Source organism: Centroberyx gerrardi, chromosome 5 (genome assembly GCF_048128805.1).
Source record: "Centroberyx gerrardi isolate f3 chromosome 5, fCenGer3.hap1.cur.20231027, whole genome shotgun sequence".
Classification (NCBI taxonomy): Eukaryota; Metazoa; Chordata; class Actinopteri; order Beryciformes; family Berycidae; genus Centroberyx; species Centroberyx gerrardi.
Window position 1 is genome coordinate 6,028,464 of NC_136001.1, and position 20,722 is coordinate 6,049,185.

General features: G+C 42.6%; 2 protein-coding genes across 3 annotated transcripts; both read right to left on the reverse strand.

The window, feature by feature from the left end:
* Window positions 1-1,286: 1,286 nt before the first annotated feature.
* LOC139914476 (P2Y purinoceptor 1-like) lies at window positions 1,287-3,395 on the reverse strand. Its single transcript, XM_071902803.2, has one exon. The coding sequence runs from the start codon at window positions 3,286-3,288 to the stop codon at window positions 2,245-2,247; it is 1,044 nt and encodes a 347-aa protein (XP_071758904.2). The 5' UTR covers window positions 3,289-3,395; the 3' UTR covers window positions 1,287-2,244.
* Window positions 3,396-3,570: 175 nt separating this feature from the next.
* LOC139914475 (CCN family member 2-like) lies at window positions 3,571-12,080 on the reverse strand. Of its 2 annotated transcripts, none has more exons than XM_071902801.2 (5): window positions 12,010-12,080; window positions 8,230-8,446; window positions 7,483-7,731; window positions 5,782-6,023; window positions 3,571-4,516 (listed from the first exon to the last, which is right to left on the reverse strand). In XM_071902801.2, exons 1-5 carry the CDS (start codon window positions 12,064-12,066, stop codon window positions 4,235-4,237), a joined length of 1,047 nt encoding a protein of 348 aa, XP_071758902.2. In that variant the 5' UTR covers window positions 12,067-12,080; the 3' UTR covers window positions 3,571-4,234. The 2 variants fall into 2 exon arrangements, with proteins under 2 accessions (XP_071758902.2, XP_071758903.2); XM_071902802.2 differs by lacking the exon at window positions 12,010-12,080 and adding an exon at window positions 9,952-10,013.
* Window positions 12,081-20,722: the final 8,642 nt, after the last annotated feature.

Genomic DNA, 20,722 nt, shown 5'->3' on the forward strand with positions numbered 1-20,722 from the left:
CCCGCAGTAAATCCTTATTGTGTTAGATTTTCCTGTTTATAGCACAATCCTGATCTGATTTGCAAGCCAGAGGAAGCCTTGCTATAATGACTCATTAATCCTAACAAGCCTGGAAATGGCACATTGGTCACAATGACAGAGCAAGCCGAGGGTTCAAGAGGGTCATTAACTGAACTCTTGCCCTGATCAGCTGCAGGCCCAACGCCCCACCTTCCAATCTTGTTTCATTTTTCATTTAGTAGTATTGCGAAGGACAGGATGCTGTGCTCCGCTATTGTTTGAGTTTTGAGGAAATCTGTTCAGAGGTTACAGGAGATGATGTCAGGTATTTTCCAGTAAAGATGCGTTTTGACAAGAAATCAGGCATTAACTTTCACTTTCCATCACCTCCGGGACTGGCTAGGTGTGTGGAATTTCCATGATCAGGAAGATTTAGGATTTGGCCATAACCGATTACTTTCTCTCCCTAACAGTCCGTAAAGTTGCAATGTTTTAAATGGGCTGTTACAAAATGCCATTCAAAAGGCTCTTCTTGAATACTTGCAAGTAAATTAGTTTTCAACTTAGTTCAGCTCAGGCCATGCTGATAAATTTGCATGTTTGTGGTCAGCCCACCCTTTCCTGAAAGCTGTGTGTGTCTTTGACATTCGTTGAACTTGTTACCAAATTTCACCGAATGTTTGGAGAGACCTGGATTTCAAAAGATGGCAGAATACTGCTGCGGTTGACAAAGAAATATCCTAGAACTGTCGGCCATGGAATCAATTCCTGCGAGCCTCGACTCAGGAAATGGGAAAAGTGCAATAAATTGTAAATGAACGCTAGAACACTGGACAAGCACTACATAAATTGTTTAGAGAGACTGGCATAAATACCAGCGGCAGCGTCCAGAGGAATTCTGTCAGCGGCCTGTGAAGTTAGCAGAGGAGAGAGAAATATCAACAGAAGAATTCAACTTTCCTCTCTGCAGACCTGCAGCTTCATTTTTGGACATTTCATCCAGATTTTAGATCATTTTGTATTCCCCCCCCACCCCCCCACCCCCCCCGGCTTTCTACATACATTTTGAAAATATAGCCTAAGATCTGATAATGGCATGAGGACGAGCATATCTTATTGTATGTCGGACAGAGCTGCACAATAATCACAACAGTATAGTTGATTCTTGCAGCTGCACTTTGCTTTCATCAGTTAAGCATAAGTTATTTATATCAGAGTAGAACGTCATGCTCAGTCGTGGCACTCCTTCCTTTTTAACACTTGGTCAACACAAACTTATCTCAGTGTTTGGAAAAAAAAAAGACAAGCTTTTATTTACAACAAGTCAGAAATCATTTGTGATTCCTAACCATTGCGCTTATTTCTGGTTGAGCTCTCATCTCCCAACATAATGCCAGAGTGACCTGTCTTAGATTATGGAATATGAACAGGTAAAATCCTTTTCTTTTATGGCCCAGCAGCATTTATTACATTTTGACCACTTTTTTTTGTCACTTCAAATACTGAGTACACTTCTGCTGCCCTGGTAGTTGAGATTTGTGTGTTTTTCAACCTTTCCATAGTCAATATGTACATGAGTTTGAATCCCAGCTCTTGTTAAGGATGCTGCAGTTCTCTCACTAATTCAAAACACTACTAGGAGGATGGAATGCTGCTCTCCTCCAGATAACAAGACCAGAGAGAAGTGCCTCTTTCAAAGTCCTCAGAACATTGAGCCTCTATTATATAATCCACAGATATAACAAAGCCATTGCAAAATATATCATATTCTTTACAGTGCAAATATAGTGCAATACATCACAAATCATTATACAAAAAAAGTCCCTGGCAATGCATAACCACAATATGTTGCATTTTACTTTTCCCAAAAGGGGGCTGCACTGTATAGGTAGTTAATGACATGATATCAGCTTTGAAGCTTACAATGACAATAATAATCAGCGAGAATACAGAAAGTGCAAAATATTAACATCAGTTTGTGGTACAATACCATGGACATCAGCTGGGAAGGGCAAGATATGGCACTTGATTTGTTTTGCTTTCATAATTATAATGGAGGGCAGAGATCAAACAAACATCCCAAGAAATGCATCTGGAACACTCCTTCTCAGCTGATAGCTTGATGACCTTCATCAGATAATAATATATTGTCAGTCATCAGTCATTGCTCCACTTTGCCCCACAATATTAGTCTATTTAGAAAAGTTCTGATGCAAGTGCTTGGTGTTGTCTGTTGCTTCCTTGTCAGTTGAGCTGGTGGAAGTTGGCCGGACTCTCCGTCGGTGACTCCGCATCTGCCTCGGTCGGCTTGCGGTACAGGACAGCGCCCGTCCAGCCGGCCACAGACATCCGGGCCCGTTTACTGAAATGATGAAACCTCATGAGGAAATCATCATTCCCCACTAAATAAATCAGCGGGTTAATGGCGCTGTTCAGACAAGCCAGGCCTCGGCCGATCTGGTGGGCTATGTAGATGTCGTCGAAGCTGGCGTGGCAAGTCCCATCCTGCTTCAAAATCCTCGTCTTTAAGTTGAGATTTCGAAACACGTGGTAGGGGATGAAGCAGATGGAGAATAGCAGCACCAGGATGACGACCAGCTTCAAGCACCGCTGTTTCAGCAGGGGGTTGACGTTGGCTTTTGTGGCAAGGACCACTATAACGTGTCCGTAACACACCAAAATGATAAGCAAGGGTATGGCGAACCCGGTGATGGTCCAGCCGATGCTGTACGGCAGGTAACTTCTGATCAACTCGTCCGAAGTGGTGTCGAAACAGGCGTGCGATGAATTTGGATGAGACTTGTCAAAGAACATATCGGGCAGGATCTGAATGAGCACCAGAAGCCACACCAGCGCGCTTATAGCCACGGAGTGTCCGCTGGTGATTTTGCCCATCACCCTCATGGGGTGCACGATGCCCAGGTACCTGTAGATGCTGATGCAGGTGAGGAAACCGATGCTGCCGTACAGGTTGAGGTTGAAGCAGAAGCGGGTCACCTTGCAGAAGGTCTGCCCGAAGACCCACTTGCTGTTCTGCGCGTAATAGGCCACCAGGAACGGCAGGGTGAACAGGTACAGCAGGTCCGCCACCCCCAGGTTCAGCATGAAGATGTTGATGTTGCCGATCTTCGTCCAGCCCGTGCACACGCTCCTCAAGCCCCAGAAGTTGGAGAAGGTCCCGACGACGAACACGACGACGAACACGGCGGGTAGGAAGGTGTGCGTAAAGGGCAGGTTGATCCTCTCGCAGGAGGACAGGTTGGCTGCGCGTCCGGAATGCTCAGACATTTCCCCGGTTTTCACTCCGCTTTATCCAGACTGAGCTCTTCACGACGGGAAAATATCAGCCACCGGCCCGGACTTTATCAAACATTATCTCCTCCACACACCGAGACAGTGGCCGTGCCTGTGCCTTATGAAAACAAGCTGTGCAACTGTACATGCCCGAATGTGAAAGCAAGAAAACGTCCGCCCACTTCCTAACTTTGACGGATTTAGTGTGATGCACATGCAAACGTGTTGATATATGCTTGGAAATGTAGGGCAAAAAAGGGGCAAATGAACAAAATACATACTAACAAAGCACAACTAAAAATGTATGGCTGAAAAATATTTTAGCGTGCACAGAATTCATGCCCGACACTGAATACAAACATGCAGACCGCTGTACAAATTGTTTTTTTTTAATTGAATTAAAGCTATTTGTGTAATTTTGTTACAAAGTCAGACTCATTACTGTCAGATAACGGAATAAAGATGACTTCCTTGGGGCCTATATCGATTATCAGCCTTTGCATCAGTTGTATACACACTCACACACACACACACACACACACACACACACACACACACACACACATACACACATACACACACCTCCTTGTCAAACAGATTGTGTAATAGCTCACTACAACAAGGTGGAATATACATTACCATATAAAATGTAGTTAGCCAATGCCATTATATGGTATGGGCCTATTCAAATCTGACATGTGCAACTTAAAAACATTGTTATCGCTATAATAAAGTCCATTTAATTGAAAAACAGTTAAGCAGTGTTTCCTTGGCTAAACAAACAACATATCTCCTCTTAATAATGATAATAATGTTTTTGAAACACTGGGCCTACTTTCTGCGCTGCCACATGACTGTGTGCGCAACGTTTGGTCATTTTTATCATCCGTGTTCCACGCTGACGGGACCTGCCCATCCGTCTCGTACCTGGACCCACACCTTACAGCCAGGGCAGGGCCCTCCAGGCTGCCGGGGCCTGGGGACAATTGGAGGCGCTGCAGGAGCAGGACTCGATCACCATGACCTGCTGCTGAGTGAGCCTGCCTTGGGGGCAGAGGAAAGCCATCGGCACCGTCCGGGTGCGGTAGGGGCTGCAGCAGCGGCCCTCCGGACAGGCCAGGCCGCAGAACCTGGGGCGGTAGGCCCTGGCGCTCCAGCAGCCCTGGTGTTCAAGACGAATGGAGAGCAATGAACTGTAGCTGCTCTCGCACGCCCCTGACCCCTGAAATGCACAGTGGATTACAGCCATGGAGTAAGTTGGGGTGGTAAAGTGTGGCAGATGAGGTGGCTAGTGAATGTTGCTGCCTGTCTGATGGTTCTGTAGATTTATGACGGTGTAGCCTGATGTCCTCTATAGTCACCACGTGTGGCATCATTCTTTTGACTTCTGAATTGGGCACAAAGGATTGTAACATCAAATCCTGTGTATTGGTAAAAGCCAAAGTAAGTAGGCCTACAAATTTGATCTTCCAGTTTTATCATTACAAAGCAGCACAAAGATCAAGCCAAAAAAAAAGAAGCCAGGAATCTATTTGGAATTCTAAAATAAAATAAAAAACACATCAGGAAGCATTCAGGACCAGCTGATAGATTGGTGACCTACGTCTAATAATTCATCACACTGACCAAATAATAATATCTGGTCAGTCATCAGTTATTGGTCCACTTTGTCCCCAGAAACCTAGTCCATATAAGCAGGCTTGGAAGGTTTGGTGACAAATGATGTGCAGAGTCTGCCCTTGATTATAACATTGAATTATTAACTTTGAATTATGAACTTTGAAATGGGTGTGCTAGATTGCACATCTTGCCACATAAAGATACCATCGACCATACAGCACTTCTTTGTCCTACTTTCACTATTTGATCAAGGCCAACTCCTGCAGTCTGTCATCCGCCCACTGACACTAACTCCACCTACCTTTAGGATGGGCCAAATCTTCCCCTTGTTGAACTACCTTAGTAGTATGTAGTAAGTACCTTAAAAGAAAACTCCACCCACAGATACTCTTACATTGTTATATATCATCAATCTTAGTTAATTATTAAGTTATTTTGTGCTTAAGTGTTGTAATTTACTTTGCTGGTGTACCCACTTTTCCCTCAACTTCCCTTGTCTACTTCGACTGCAGTTAGTGATTTCATACGTTTCCCAGAATGCCTTTCAGAAGGGGCGTGAACTTATTGCTTACAATCAAAGGTGGCCATATGGACTCTTCTGCAATGGATTTCTTGAACGTCGGTGCAAAATGGCGGCTCTAGAAAGAAGCCCTTTCTCTTTGATTCTAAAACCTGATGTTTACCATTGATGTTTCGCTGAAACGCTGAAACATTTTCTGCTATCAAACTCCATAGTAGCTGCTGGAAATATCTCAAGGTGACGTCACATTGTCTACGTTTGGCCAGTTCATGGCACACCACCAATAGGCGTCTTTTTTAACAGTGTTTAAGTGTTGATTTTTCCTTTAAAAGCATCTGTCCACTGACCAGTTGCAGCCTGCGGGGCACCAGGGGCGGAGCCTGGCACGGTCTGACCTGGCACAGTCTGGTCTGGGTCTGCGGGCGGCAAGCCCAGTTCTTGTTTGAGCTGCGGGTGGAGACACCTGGGCCACAGCTGCGGGAACAGGGGCTCCAGTCCGTGGTCCGCTCGATGCAGTTGGAGATCAGGCCGGCAGACTGGCCCGACAGCCCGCCCCCATAGTCCTGACGCGCCCTCTCCATTCTCTCCCCTGGAAAGGAACACCAATGGGGAAAATATTTGACGTACGCATCCAGCTGAAAGTTGTGTGTGTTTGGACTGGACGGCTTCGATCAAAGGTTACGTATCAGAAAGTCCAGAACCTATATGCACAGGCTGAAATGTTGTAAACTGCTGCTGAGGTGAGGTCACTGTGGTTAGAATAGCGCAGTGTTTTGTTTGATCCTGACGCCCCTTCTGTTTTGAGAAGTCCACCTGTGTCTTCACGACCCCAAAACGACCCTAAACCATTCTGTTATTTGACTGTGGGGCTGCTGGCGTCCAAACACCGCTGTGCTGACTTTGATTTAACAGCAGCGTTTTGCGCCTCACAGGAAATAGCTGAAAATCATCCAAATTCTCCTGCGTTTTGCTCAAGTAGTTTTATCCTGGCAAACATGCAATAAATCTCTCCACAGTGTTCAAAATAGTCCTGTTAACTCTCCCTTTTGACTCCATCGTTACTGATTGACTCATTGGTAAAGACTGATAGAAAATCATTACAAGCTAATCATTTTTGAACCTTTATTTATCCAAAGACGACTGAGCTCCATGCTCTTCTCCAGCAACACCCACATTCACACTGAGAGCTGCCCAGTGCAACCACAGTCTTCTCCACCGGAGCAGCTGGGGTTCAGTGCCTTGCTCAAGGGCACTTTGACTGTAGTTGTTGAGGGAGGGGGCAATGTTACTCATTAATTTCAGAAAACTAGGTTCCTATGGAGACAGGTGCCTAGGAGAGGACTTGGCAATGATTCGGTTCTGAGACCTTTGTCAGGCAAAAAAAAGGCAGGCAGTTTTTTGCCTAAGGTCTCAGAACCGAAACGTTGCAATTTTTCAATAAAATGTTTTAGTTGCAAGTAAAGATGGTGTGCGGGAGTCTCTTTGCATGTACTAATTCACTTTCCTCAATCAATCCAGGGATTTGAACCGGCAACCTTCCAGCTACAAGCCCACCTCTTTAAAGCTGCAATAAGCGATTTTTCTGACCACTAGAGGGTGATAGAAACCGCAACACACTTGTAAATAAAGCACAACAAAGCCACTGCACTACGGAGGCCTACGAAGGACAAATGAAGGATAAATGCTAATAGCTAAGCTAAACGTACCTGCTGAAAAGTCTCGCCGGTTAACAGTCTCACTTTGCCAGATCTTTCTCCCGCTGAAGGTTACATGTCCCATATGACAAGTGAAGAGGCAGGTAGCAAGTTTACTAGTTTAACAAGTTTACTCACTCGCTTCATGGATTCCGCCATTACGAGATTTTTTTCAGGAATGGGAGGGGGAGAGCGCTTCTTTCAAACAGCGAGGGAGGAGACAAGCTACTTTTAAAAAAATGAAAAGCTACTGAACGGAGCGGACTGACCGCCCTGTTCATCACAGTCTCATGTATTGAAATGGTATGTGTCATGTATTCATGTATTCCTCTATGCATGGCATTTAGCCATTACCTGCTGGGGGATCTGGGTAGATACTGTTGTCCAGGCCATCACAGACCCACTCCTTACAGCAGCGCCCTGGTAGGCGCGCTAGCTGAGGGTTGGGACAGTTGGCAGTGGGCATCTGGAGGTCATCGGTGCACAGGGGCACGCAGGTCACCCCGCCGCCCAGACAGTGGCACAGCTGGGCACAGGAAGGCTGAAATGTCTGGCCCTCCTCCAGCCTCAAGCCGTTCCATTCACAACCCAGTTCGTTCTGACCTGCTCACAGGAAAGGGAGGAAGAGCGGCGGGAAGAGGAGGGAAAAGGTTTCTACTGTGAAGTGGGTGAAAGAGACAAGGCGAGTACTACTGGTGTGCCAAGTCCAGGACGAGGCATGTGCAGACAAATACGGCATGTGAGGCATGTGTGGACAGATAACCAGTGAGCAACACTAAATCTATTCCACGCAACTGCTACTGTAAATACAGTAGCTATTTTCTTTGGTACAGTGTAGTCAGGAATTGTATGAGTCAATGAGTAATATGTCAAATTACTGACAACTTTTTAAATGCATTTAAAACTACATAGGTGTCTGTACTAGGGTTCGCTCTAGGTTTGATTAATTACATATTTATTGTACAGTTGATCAATACTATACTGGTTGTCTCCTGTTTGTCTACTGGATATTGACACAAATATCAGCTCTTTGCAGCTTCGATCCAGAATGAGCTATACTGGTATCAGCCTTCAAAAACCAAAACCCCATTCTGTACCCACCAACGCACTCTCCAGGACCTCCGGGGTAGCTGGCGCTGTAGTCACACTGCAGGCCTCTCTGGGTGTCGCAGGGCAGCCGCTCGGTGCAGGCCTCGCCCTCCTGCCTGGCGCACACCTGGCAGCACCGGCAGCCGTCCAGGAGCAGAGGCACGCCAGCGGGGCAGCGCGGCGCGGCGGGCGAGCAGCGGCAAGGCCCGGTGCACAGCTGGCACCACACCTAGCTCACAGACAGGCAGGATGAACGGCAGTAGCACAGGTAAAAATAACACGCACTGCCGTCAAGTAAGTGGGAGTAACAAATAACAGCTGCTCTTGTTGATGTAAATGAGCAGCTTTCTGTGTATTTGTACGTTTTTGAGAAATTAAAACGGTCTGTGCTCCTTTTAAAAAAACAACAACCACGGAACAGTTTCACTTCATGTTGCTGAAACAATGCTGTTGAAACTCTTTCTGACTAGCTCTTCCTCCCCTCTTGGCTCTGACTCCCCCCCCCCCCCCCCCCCCCGTGGGACCTAAACCTTTCACCTACAATTTCATGTCAGACAGTCTAATGAAAATAGCTCAATTTCTATCCATGTTAAAGTAGCCTGTTGTAATTGACATTATTTCTTATCATTAAATATTGCGCTAATTTGAATATAGCCACTTCATTTAGAGCTGTTTGAATACATTTGCAGGAAGTTGGCTCCTTCTGCCATGCTCTGTGGGAGTTCATATTGGTATTGCAATGCCTGCTGGGACTGCCCTCGCTTTTAAAGCCAGCACTTTAATTGCCTCGTTTTCGAGGGAGCGTCAGAGGGCTGAACAGCCACTCGCCCTCGCTTCATTTGGCTCACTTGGTAATGTCCAGGCCGAGTGTTTAGGGGCCAAATCGGGATGTGGTGACCTCATCGTGCACCAGTTAGGTGTACATAAAAATTCCACCAAATAAAAACATCACAGATTTTTGAACAGTCCCGTCCCTCCCATCAAATAAACCTGCCTTTCTCTCCCTAACTGATATCCTAGTGGTTTACACATATGAATGATCCCTCCTTGTGTTATGTCCCGCCCCAATATCCTGTTTCAACAGGAAATACATCACATTAAAGATACTATAAAACCTCCTTGCTCTCAAAATGCCTTTTCATTGTGACTGAAGTATTGTACTTCACTACAGTTAAAATCACATCCATGACAGAGAACAAATTTTGGCGTCTCTATATGCATTGCATCAGAAATTGGCCAATAGTTAATTCAATTTGTGTCAAACCTACTCAAACTGGAGGAAACATTACGTTAAATAACTGTAACATTAAATGCTCAAATTTATCCATCATAGTTGCTTAGTTAACATCCATACAGCTACAGTATTATAGGTTTGTTAGCCTGGTTGTTGCTAGGTCACTAGCCTTGCTAGCTAGTTAGGTAGATAGATAACAATAGAAATATCAAGTTAGTAACATGAGTAATGGATGGGCATTTTCATTTTAGTAATAACATGAATTATAGAATCTTATATTTAAAATGCTTAACATAGTGCATAAAATCATGCAATAGGCCTATCACATATTGAACTGTCTGTCCTCTCGTCCTTTTTACATTGCATTGGAAAGATCATATCTGTTTTTTAACAGTAACTCAGTAATTTACTACATTTTTTACTTTTACTTAAGTGGGTTTTTACACCAGTAATTTTTCTTCTACTAAAGTAAAATTGCAGCAAAGTACCAGTACCTCTACCTCAGTAAGGTGTTTTGGTGCTCTTTCCATCCCTCACTGCTGTACTGGAACCTTGCTGTCTGAGTTGTCTGCTGTACACATGCTTGGGTTACTGGAGGGGATTTGTTTTGACAATATGACCTCAATTAACTTGCATGCTCCAAAATCTTGAGAGGAGCAGACAGGAAGAGGGTGCATTCTAAAACCACGTTGAGTTTCAACAAGGTGAAGGTGTTCTCACACGACAGGAAAGTGGTTTCACACAAAACACTTGATTTAGACAAAGGATATAGACTACAGTGCACATGCTACAAGAATGCAATCAAGTGCCAATGCCTGAGATTGACTGCGAGCAAACTGCTGTATGTCCAATGGGAAATGTACTTTTCCTGTTTGTATCTAGTTTAGTTTCTGTCTCTGGACATTTTCCCCTTGCAACAGTACAACCTTGTTTTTCAGAAACTCTTTAGGCTTTGTTCGATATTTGCTTTATCAGATGATATATAATGGAGAATGACAAGAAAGATGGGGGAGAAAAAGAATAAGACCACTACATGACCTTGGAAATATTAGGATTCATCTGACATTTTGGTCATTCATATGGATATATGGATATGCAGCTCTACCAACAGCTTCTTACAAAAAACAAAAACAAAAACAGATTCTTAAAAAAAATGGTTTTCTTAAAATCTGTCCCTAAGTTCTTCTTAATAAAGTTAGTAAATGTTAATGAAGTTTTAAATGAGTAAATATGTAAACATGCCTGTGATGAATGCTACAGTAGTTAGCTCTAAACCTTGTGCCCTTGACCTTAATTTGCTGGTTACCTTGTAACAACAGGCATGATGAGAGAAGATGAGAACGACTTGAGGTTTCAGTACAAGGAAGTCTCATACGCAGAGGAAGAGAGAATGTATTCTACATCCTGAACACATGATTTATGCACAGATTATTATAGACCATGTTTCACTAAAAAAACATACTGTACAGTAGTGTATGTTGTTAAGGGATCATCTGAGAAAAAAATGTTTGTAGAGTACAAATAGAGCAACTAAAATAAAAAATGCAAGTATTAGATTAACAAATACGTAGTGTTTTGATCAGTGTTTGTTTTGACCAGCACTGTATTTCGATAGTAACGTGACGGCAGCTGTGAAAGTGACCGCAGTTGTACAATACTTTAGAGTGCAGTTGTTTATTCAAGAGCGCAGTGAGCTTCCTCCTTCAAACACAATGGAGTTTTCCATTCTGAATGTTGATCAGGCCGCAGCACTTCAAGCCTGTTGTTTCTTCGACAAGGACAAGAAGAACGAGGCGAAACCAAAGCAAACAACACATGATCTTGGACTAGTTTTAGTGTGATAATCAGGTCCCAGAAAAAAAACACATGTAAAGCCATTGTGAAGGACTTTCACCCCCTACTTTCTGGCTGTAGCTAATGTTATGATCATCATCGCACTAGCATATCAGTTGATGGCATGTCAAATTCCCTTTGAGGTCCAAAGGGGGGCTGCAGGTGAAATAAAATGATCTCCAACCTTGTGCTGATGGCCGTTCCCAAATCATCTTGTTGTGTGATCACATCTGTTCTAGACCCATGCTTTTTCCATTCATCGAAACTCATAAAGCAGCGTTAATTTAACCTCATGGCCTTTGCTTTGTAACACCAGACTCAAAGTCCTGTGCCTCAGACACTTAGTCTGCTGCAGTAGTCATAATTTACCTTGTTATAAAAGGCAGCAGGAACAGCCCAACCTCAGAATCCTTGTGATAAGTACAAAAAGCAGCCATTCACATTTCAGCCATATCACATATTTACAGAACATCCAGATCCCAGCTCGGACCACAGCTTCCCACTTTACTATGAGAACAGAGAACTTGGATTCTGTCACAACCACACTGCCCTTTTCTATGATACTGCGTTGAAGTGGCTTTATTACTGATAGAGAATTGATTTAATGACCAAATTTGTGGATAATGATATAGCCTATCATTTTACATCCTAATATGATATAAGCACATTGGCTGGTGATCAAATCAGAAAAAATTACAATTGGAAACGTATAAGTTAGGTCTCACCTGAGTGACGATGCACAATAGCAAGGAGCCAACCAGCATGGTTTCTCTTTGGTCCATCTTTGCCAGCTCTTTGCGCTCTTTCTCTTTTTCAGTCCGTCTTCCCTCTTCTCCTCCTCTGCTGCTCTCCTCAGCAGAGCGAAGATGTATTATTAAAGCTGCCCCTGTCCATTCATTTATATAGTCTAGGGTCTGATGTCACAGGCGGTAGACTGCAATGTAAATAGTTACTGGACAGGAATCAAAAATAGTCCTAATTCCACATTCCTGCAACTAACCTTTTCCTCTACCACCATCTGCCCCTGGATGGGGCTTTTCCTGCAACTCTTTTTTTAGACTGAAAGTCCAAACACATTTAATTGTGTTGTGGAAACCTGCTTTAGACAGTGATTGGAGATCTTGTAGGCTACGTCACTTCAGCTGATCAGGACACCAGATTAACCTATGGGCTCTTTGAAAATGTTGTCACTACTGTCACATTTTAGTGAAATTTCCAAGTAGGAAATTAACTTTAGTGTCTATCCAGGTGAAGCGATAGTTCTCACTTCTCACTGTTAGGCAGACTAGACTGCTGCTGTTTTGGCTGGGAGTCAATGAGAGTGTCTCACATTTAGACTAATAGAGGCTTATTTCATTTAGGCAAAACAAAGCAAAGGTCTTGGTAAGCTGCAGATAGCAATGTGAGATCCAGACATATCTTTTAAGTAAGTAAAAAATGATTTTGTTTAGTAGGTGCTCCCGTTTTGCACATGTGTATTATATGTGTTATATTGTAATTTTAGACAGCCATATGCATGTGTGAGATGAATTCCTTGCCCCTATGCGTTTCCGCTTTAGCAGACAAGGGCTTATATAGGCTCAGTATCTTCCTTCCTTCTCCGTTATCTTTGCTATCCATTTAGGTTGGATTTTATCTGTTGGAAGTGTCAGGGGCTGGTCATGCTGTAGACCCACATGCCAAACAGGGGCATGGCATGATGTTTGTTCCCTTACCACTGTCACTAGACAGTGGTAAGGGAACAAACGTCACACTAGACTCTAGTGTGTAAGAGAGATTGACCATGACTGGTATAGCCTACTTGTTTGCACAATTGCAGTCAGTCAGGTCTGTGATGTGGCATGTTGTCGACATCTTAGTGTTGCAGCAGTGGCTGGAGTAATCAGCCTTCCCCTGCAAGCCAATAGAGGGTGACGTCTGTGTAAAATAGAACAATAGTTACGCATGGTAACTCTAGTTCTATGATCACAGGCAGAGCCCTCTAACAAGTCACCCTGCTGCTCCATGAGTCGCTGAAGTGGATGTAGAGAGGTACGCTCTCCTTTTATCGGGGGAGGATATAGGCCATCAGCTTGAGTGGGCTCATCCTGATTAGCTGAGTATGTGCATGCAAATTTCAGTGCGCTGAGGCAACTAGATGTGGCTAAACTAATAGAGCCCTGTTAGATGGCTCTGCCTGTGCTCATAGAAATAGTTACCATGCATACTTATTGTTCTTATATGCTAAAGGGTTTAACTGATTTAGTTTTATACAAGAGTCACATTCCATTAACATCCTTCGGGATATTTCAGTGGGGTGATGATATTTGGTTTTCACATAGTTCCAAATGGTGGAACTCTGATACTGAAGAACAAATTTAATGGTTTTGTGATATGTTCCATTTGTGACGACAAGCACTTTACTTTTCTTGGTGGGTACAATTCAAAAAGAGAGAATTCCTTCTACCTCAAGCAAATTGAATTGAAGATTCAATGGTTGCAAAGTATCCAAACACACATATACTATAATTGGTGATATACTATACTTGGTGGATATTTTAACATAGCTGTGGATGACTCATTAGACATTAGATTTTCCTTGTAAAGATGATCATAACACTAATACATGTATGAAATATGTCACTACCGAGCATGACTTTGGAGAGAAGCCAATCCTTGTACCAAAGAGTTCATCTGGAGTAACAAAACTGGTTCTCAACAATCCAGAATAGACCTTTGGCAGCAACGCCTAGGTAGAGCGCATATGTGCACACCAAGCAGCCAAAATCACGGTTGAATTTTGAAGCCAATAAGGAAGTGGCGGCAGATGGCAGTTCCTCTAACGTCCGCTAGATGCTGCATGGCTCCAAAAAGACTCCAAACCGCCCCAACTCCATGCAAGTCAATGGGACCACAACCCAACTTCTCACTAAAAATAGAGCCTTTTCACAGTAGCCATTTTGATGTGTCATAGCAGGGTGAACACAGGTGTAACTAATAACATTAATGATGGCTCTCTTCCACGTAGGTGTTTACCCCGCTATGACACATCAAAATGGCTAAAACGGGGTTGTTTTCCTAGTGATTGACGGGTCGCCTGTCCAGTGATCGACAGGTCACCGATTACAAGCCAGTAGTAGGCAGTAGTAGGTCGTCCACAGGCTCTGTGGACGACCCTCAGGCTCGCTCCAAAAAATGTCATGTCATGGCGGCGATCGTAAACCCAATCTTATGGTCCATCTTTTTTTACAGTCTATGGTAAGGCTAAGGTCGTAATGTAAAATGTCTAGCAGAGTGCCGAGTTGGGTCTGGTAAACCAAAGCACAAATTACCGCTGATGTCATTGCCAAGATAGAATGTGTTTAAAACTCAGGCTTCATAAACTAAGTTATGGACTTCCCATCTGCTACAATACAACCTGTGGTTTCCAAGGGCATGGACCACAATATTATAAACATTTGGTTTGGCAAGTAGGCCCCGGGATAAACAAGAAATGACCAATAGCCAGCTACAGTTGAACCTCTCACACCTACCTAACATAATCTAAATTAGGATCTTTGAGGTGACATCACTTTGCTAGCTAGCCAGTACTGAAGGCTGCTAATTTGCATTTTCTTCTGCACTGACCGATTAGCACTGTCCTTTTGACAGTGCTAATTGGAGTGTGAGGAAACGTCCTGGCGGTAATTACCTTTAGCCATCATACATGCAAAACTATAGATTATTGCTCGTAGCATTATTTTCATTATTTATTCATATCACCTCACCATGATGCTGGATAGCGGCGTTAGCTGGTTCAGTGCCAGGATCTTTTGCGGGGCGTGGAGACAATTTCGATGGTACACACGGATCAAAACAATGAGGAAAATCCTGCAAATGTTCCATTTTAGTATTTGTTCCTACTAATGGCGTACTTTTGTCCGAGTTGTATCGTATACACGATAAACCAGACAGCACTTGAATGTACAATAATGCTGTTCCTTTTGTCTCCCTGTAGGACCTTTCTCCTTGGCTCCTTAGTACGTGTCAATGAGGCAACATTCTTATGGTACTACACATCTAGACAAACAAGATTCCATTACACAGCGCAGCACAAAGTAATAAGACCTGTCATAAGACATATCAGCCTATATCAGTTTAGCCTTTATAACACATTTGAAAAAGAGATCTGAGAAAGTAGCAGCGAAGCTAGCTGCAGAAAACCACAAATACGTGACAATAGTCAGACAGGTGCAGCAATTGACTACCAACTGAATTTTATTGACCCGCAGTTCCTTGACAAAAAAATATCTTAACTGGTAAAGTGAAACTGGCACACTGGCACGCCTCTTTCTGCAAATTGCACTACATGATAGTCCTGAGCCAATGGAATGCAGCAATCTACACACTTATGCTTATGAAATCTAAAAACTCCAAACTTGCATATTCCAATATGTTGTAACTTTATGTGATTTTAGATAGCCACAAATCTTGCCTTTTAAAGTGAATGCATTAGAAACCTCATATCACTTGAGAAATAAAGCTAAACCTGAATAATTTGAAAGCATGTGAGTTTTATTTATTCCTTTATTTCTAACGTACGAACGTACATACTGTTTGTGTTGTGTTAAACTCCCCCCCCCCCCCCCCCCCCCCGCACACACACACACACACACACTCCCATTTGCAAAATTTAAATTTTTATCTCTCCTTCCTGTATTCTATAATTGCTATTATTTCCTTTTGGTGAGATGTGTGGCTGTTGTGAGCATGAGCAGGGAGGGCTGAGCAGAGGGTGGCAGAGGGACTGCGAGGGAGAGGGCAGAGGGAGGAAGTTCATTAAAACGTATCAGCAATTAGGGAAAGAAGCAGGACCGGGCGAAGGCTGCAGAGTGCAGCTGGGGAGTGAATAGGGCAGGGAAAATGTGACGAGTGTGGTGTTTTGGAGGCAAAGCTGTGTATTAACTAGATGTAACTAATTCAGACAACAATAGTGACATCAAGTGGTTCAGCCTTGCTGCAAGTCAGCTTGCCAGTGGTGGAAAGAGTACTAAAATATCCTACTCAAGTGGAAGTATTGTTACTTTGCTGATATTCTACTTAAGTAGAAGTAAAAATACTGGTGTAAAAATCTAGTTAAAGTGAAAAGTAGCTCATTTAAAATGGACTCAGAGTAAAAGTTACTGAGTTACTTTGTAGAAAAGATAACGTTAGATGTTTTCTTTTCCATGTGATTCTAAAAGGAGAGAGGACAGAGTTCAAACTAAAAATAAAGTGCACAAACAAAGTAAAGTCAGATTACTCTTGTTTTCTTTGCTGACCGTTCTCTGTAAATGGCTCCACGGTTAGCCAATTTACAATGGTCCAGTTTCTGTTGCTGATGGAGAGACACAAAATCTGTCCTCTGTTATGGATGGAATTTCAAATGTAGTGAAGTACAACACTTCAGTGAAAACATACTTAAGCAAAATTAAAATGACTGACTTTAAAACATACTCCTGAAAGTACAAGTACACAAACAAGCTACTAAATTACAGCATTGCGTATGAAGTGTATTCATTGCACATGGGATAATGGAATGCTTGTATCTATGGGAGCCTGAGGGGAAAACTCCTGACAAAGAGGGACTGGATTATCCACCCTAATGTCTGACGGCCGGTCTGCTGCTTGCACATTCAAGTTACCATACCATGAAATCAATGGAAAAGTTAGGACTGACTTGATAAAAAATAATACCATCAGCTTCCTGTCAACACTGAAAACATTAAGCCTCCGCAAAAAATACTGTAGTCGCTTGTAGCTCTGAACAAGTTCCACTGTCTGACTTTTAATAATTGGCAGGGTGGATGTGGTGTCCCTTTAAAATCAATAGCCATATGCTTTGGTTTTGACACTTCTTAACCTGATCACACCGCTGCACTGACTCCTCAACCACAGGCCCATGCTGTGATGGCTCCCCATGCTGACAAATTTGCAGACTGACAATAAGCCAATAGTCTCTCCTCCAAGTGACTAATGGGGACGGGACGCCCCCTTGTGGTCAGCCTGTGGAAGATGAGCACTGCTTGGATAAGACACCAACCCTCTGGGGCCTGCATGTAAGAGATCCACAATCCATTTTACAACATTGAAATTAAGATTAAAAAGTATGTGTAGTTTGGCCTAAAGCAACCTGCTCCCATCCCTTTGAGGCCAATATTTTTGGCCAAAAATTCCAAGTATTCAGTGTTTCCCACATAATTGTATTCTTGTCAGGGTGGAAAAGCCTCTGAAACCACATTTAGACTATCATGGGACACTAAAACTCTCTACTGAAAGCCAGAATGATGAAATTAGTAGCTTTACATTTCTGCAGGCCTATCACCTCAAAACCAGAACATCCTGAACTTTTTTTGAAATTAAAATTCCTCTCCTTACTGTAATTGTACAGTCAGTGTGGTCCACCTCTGATATAATGGAGGTTCCTCACTGACCACAGCTACAGAAAACAGTCCGGGAAAACTGATTCTCACATTTCATTTATTCCTTTAATTATTCTATATGTATGTTCTTCTTTTAAAGGCCTAAAGTAGCGCAGAGTTTCTCCAATCATTGAATAGGTGTGGTGGGTCACCCTGCCATACTAATCCTAAAATAATTCCATTAGTCTGGTTTAGAGTCTCATGATGGTCTAAATGCTGTTTCAGAGGCTTTTCCACCCTGACAAGAATACAGTTCTGGGGGAAAACACTGAATAATTGGAATTCTTTTGACCTAAAAACGGTCAGACGTAAAGATACTGAGCATCGGTAACATATATTTTGGTAACCAAACCCATACAGGGAATTAATGCAGTCTCACTCCTGTTTCCCATGTAACAGATATGACATAAGTAATCCTGGTAAAACATGTTAGCACTCTCTACACCCTTCCAGTTTCTTTGGATTGTCCTGTTTGCAGTTGCATCAGATTGGATTCTACACACAACCCAACCAGTATCTATAACTGCTGTCTTGCAACGTTGAGAGGCCAAATGTTACACTGATGACCTGAGAAGACACCCAAGATGAGACATGACAACAGTGTTCAGTGTGATTGACGCATGTCTTATGTCACCAGTGTATTTTAGATTTTAAAACACATCAGTATCTCTGACAGCTTGGGCGCTATATTTAGACGGGTCATTACATAAGCTTTCCTTACATAATGCTATTATTCTCACGCCACTGAGCATCGCTGTCTCTTTGCTTGTTTCTAATGGATGAGACAGTATATTATGTTCAAGTATCTGATTCTGCGGTCGATTTCAAGCATCAGAGTCATTTCTTATTTGTTCTCACTGTACCAGAGTGGAGCAATATGTTGTATGCGACAGTGCAGAGATCTCACCACTAGGGGTCAGTGTTGAAGATGTTTTGTTCCTGACTTGCCCTGAACAAAGCCCTCTGAGTTTCTTTGTTTTCATCACTGACAACATCTCAGATATTATTTTAAATGGGGAATAAATTGGAGATGAACGGGAAGTTCTAAGCTGTTTTGCCATTTCCCTGAAACCTAAAAGAGATAAATTGAATTGCAGCGTTCCCATGTGTCTTTATGTGACACGTAGTCATCTATGTTCTAATTTTGTTCATTCTTCTCATGTATTTATTAGCTTATATTTCATAAAACAAGAGGTGAACTGGTCTTTACCATCAAGGTTCCTAGACTTGGGATCGAGCTGCCTGAGGAGCTCAGGCTGGTAAATCTGTATCATCTTTTAAATCACTTTTTAAGACTCATTTTTATAGACTTGCTTTTATATACTGATATTTTATTATTGTTTTTGACCTCCCTTTTGTTTCTTGCCTGGTTTTATATGACCTACCTTGCTTTCAAAGCTTTTGCTGTTGATTTTATGTGTTCTTTTACTCCGTTGTATCAGAGTAACTGTGCTTGAAGTGCTATAGAAGCAAAGATTGTGATGATGATTGTGATTATGATAGACTAATTGATTACTGTAGATATATCGAAATATTGAAATAAATTTGAGATCACATTAACAAGTCACAGAGAGATGCCTCAGCGCCCTCCCAGTGCTCAGTCCCACAACCAGCTGACTTCACTTTGTCCTCCTGGTATTTCAAGGCTTAGTGATGATAACTGAGGGAGTCACTGCTCTGGAGGCGTTTCCAACGTTTAATTCTTCTCTTTTGCATGTTAATGACGAGAGGGGATTGGCCAAGCTCCCCTCTGTTTGCACTGTTGGTGTACATGCAGAGGCTTTCTCCCTCTCTCTATCACAGGTTAGATAATAAATCTAACTAATCTCATTAGAACATTCAAATTAATTCCTTAATCCTGTGCTGGGGATACAGTAAAATGTGAAATGTGATCTTTACGTCTGACATACAACCTCCACAAAGTAAACTAATAATGTGTGAAAATTGACTGGTAAATAGACAGCCTTTGAATTAACGGATCAAATAATTAAGGATATGGTATCATTACTTCAAAAACTGAATAAAAGATCCTCAATTCTTTTCTAGTAAGCATTGTATTTTTTGTCCCTTGCTTATGTGTGGAGTTCACTAACGCTGACTTCTTCTACAGTTACACTCATTGCAAGACATCAGCATAGGCCCACACTGTAAATTGCAGCTTCAAAAGATACAGTATTGATCTTCACAAACCGAGATAATGACACAGTGTTGCTTATCAGTGGTGATTGATTGGCTACTGCATGATTATTGCTTGATTGATTGCTTATGGTAAATGTTGTCGTTGGTCCTTTTTACAGCTCTCACTCAGACCCGGATGTGTTCAGGATAATCTCATTGTAGCCACAGCCCTCTCTCTGCGTAGGTAGGTAATCCACTCTCAAACAAATGCTATACTACCTGATGATCAACTCAAGACCTTGGAGGACTTTTGACCAGAGAGAGGGCATGCCTCTTACTTTTTCTATGATTGCTTGGTATGGTAACCTGAACATCAGGGACAAAAACCACCTGAGCTATATTGTGAAGGTGGCTGGTAAGGTGATAGGTGTCCCACAGTCCCCCCTGACGGCTATCTTTGACCAGCAGGTTCTCCACAAGGCCAGGTCTATATTAGACTGCACAAACCACCCCCTTCACTTTGAGTTTGAAACTCTTCCCTCAGGCCGTAGAAACTCCTTTGTTCCCTGTGCAATAACTCTGCTTAATCTACGCATGTAATTTAGCATTTTAGAGATTGTCTTGTTGTACTATTGTGTTCTGTATATTGTATGTACAGGAAACATTTTTGTACTTTTTGTTTTTGTACTTTTTGTTTTTGTTTTTGTATTTGTGTTGTTTTTTATCTTGTGCCAATGACTACAAGTCAAGTTTCCCATCTGGGATAATAAAGTGACTGAACTGAACTGAACTGAACTGAAACTGCCTTAAGTGGATTTAACCCAGTTATGCAATATGCGTGCAATGGAAACTATGGCCTCTAGTGGAAGGCATGTCAGGGTAAATAGTAGACATTTGTTGT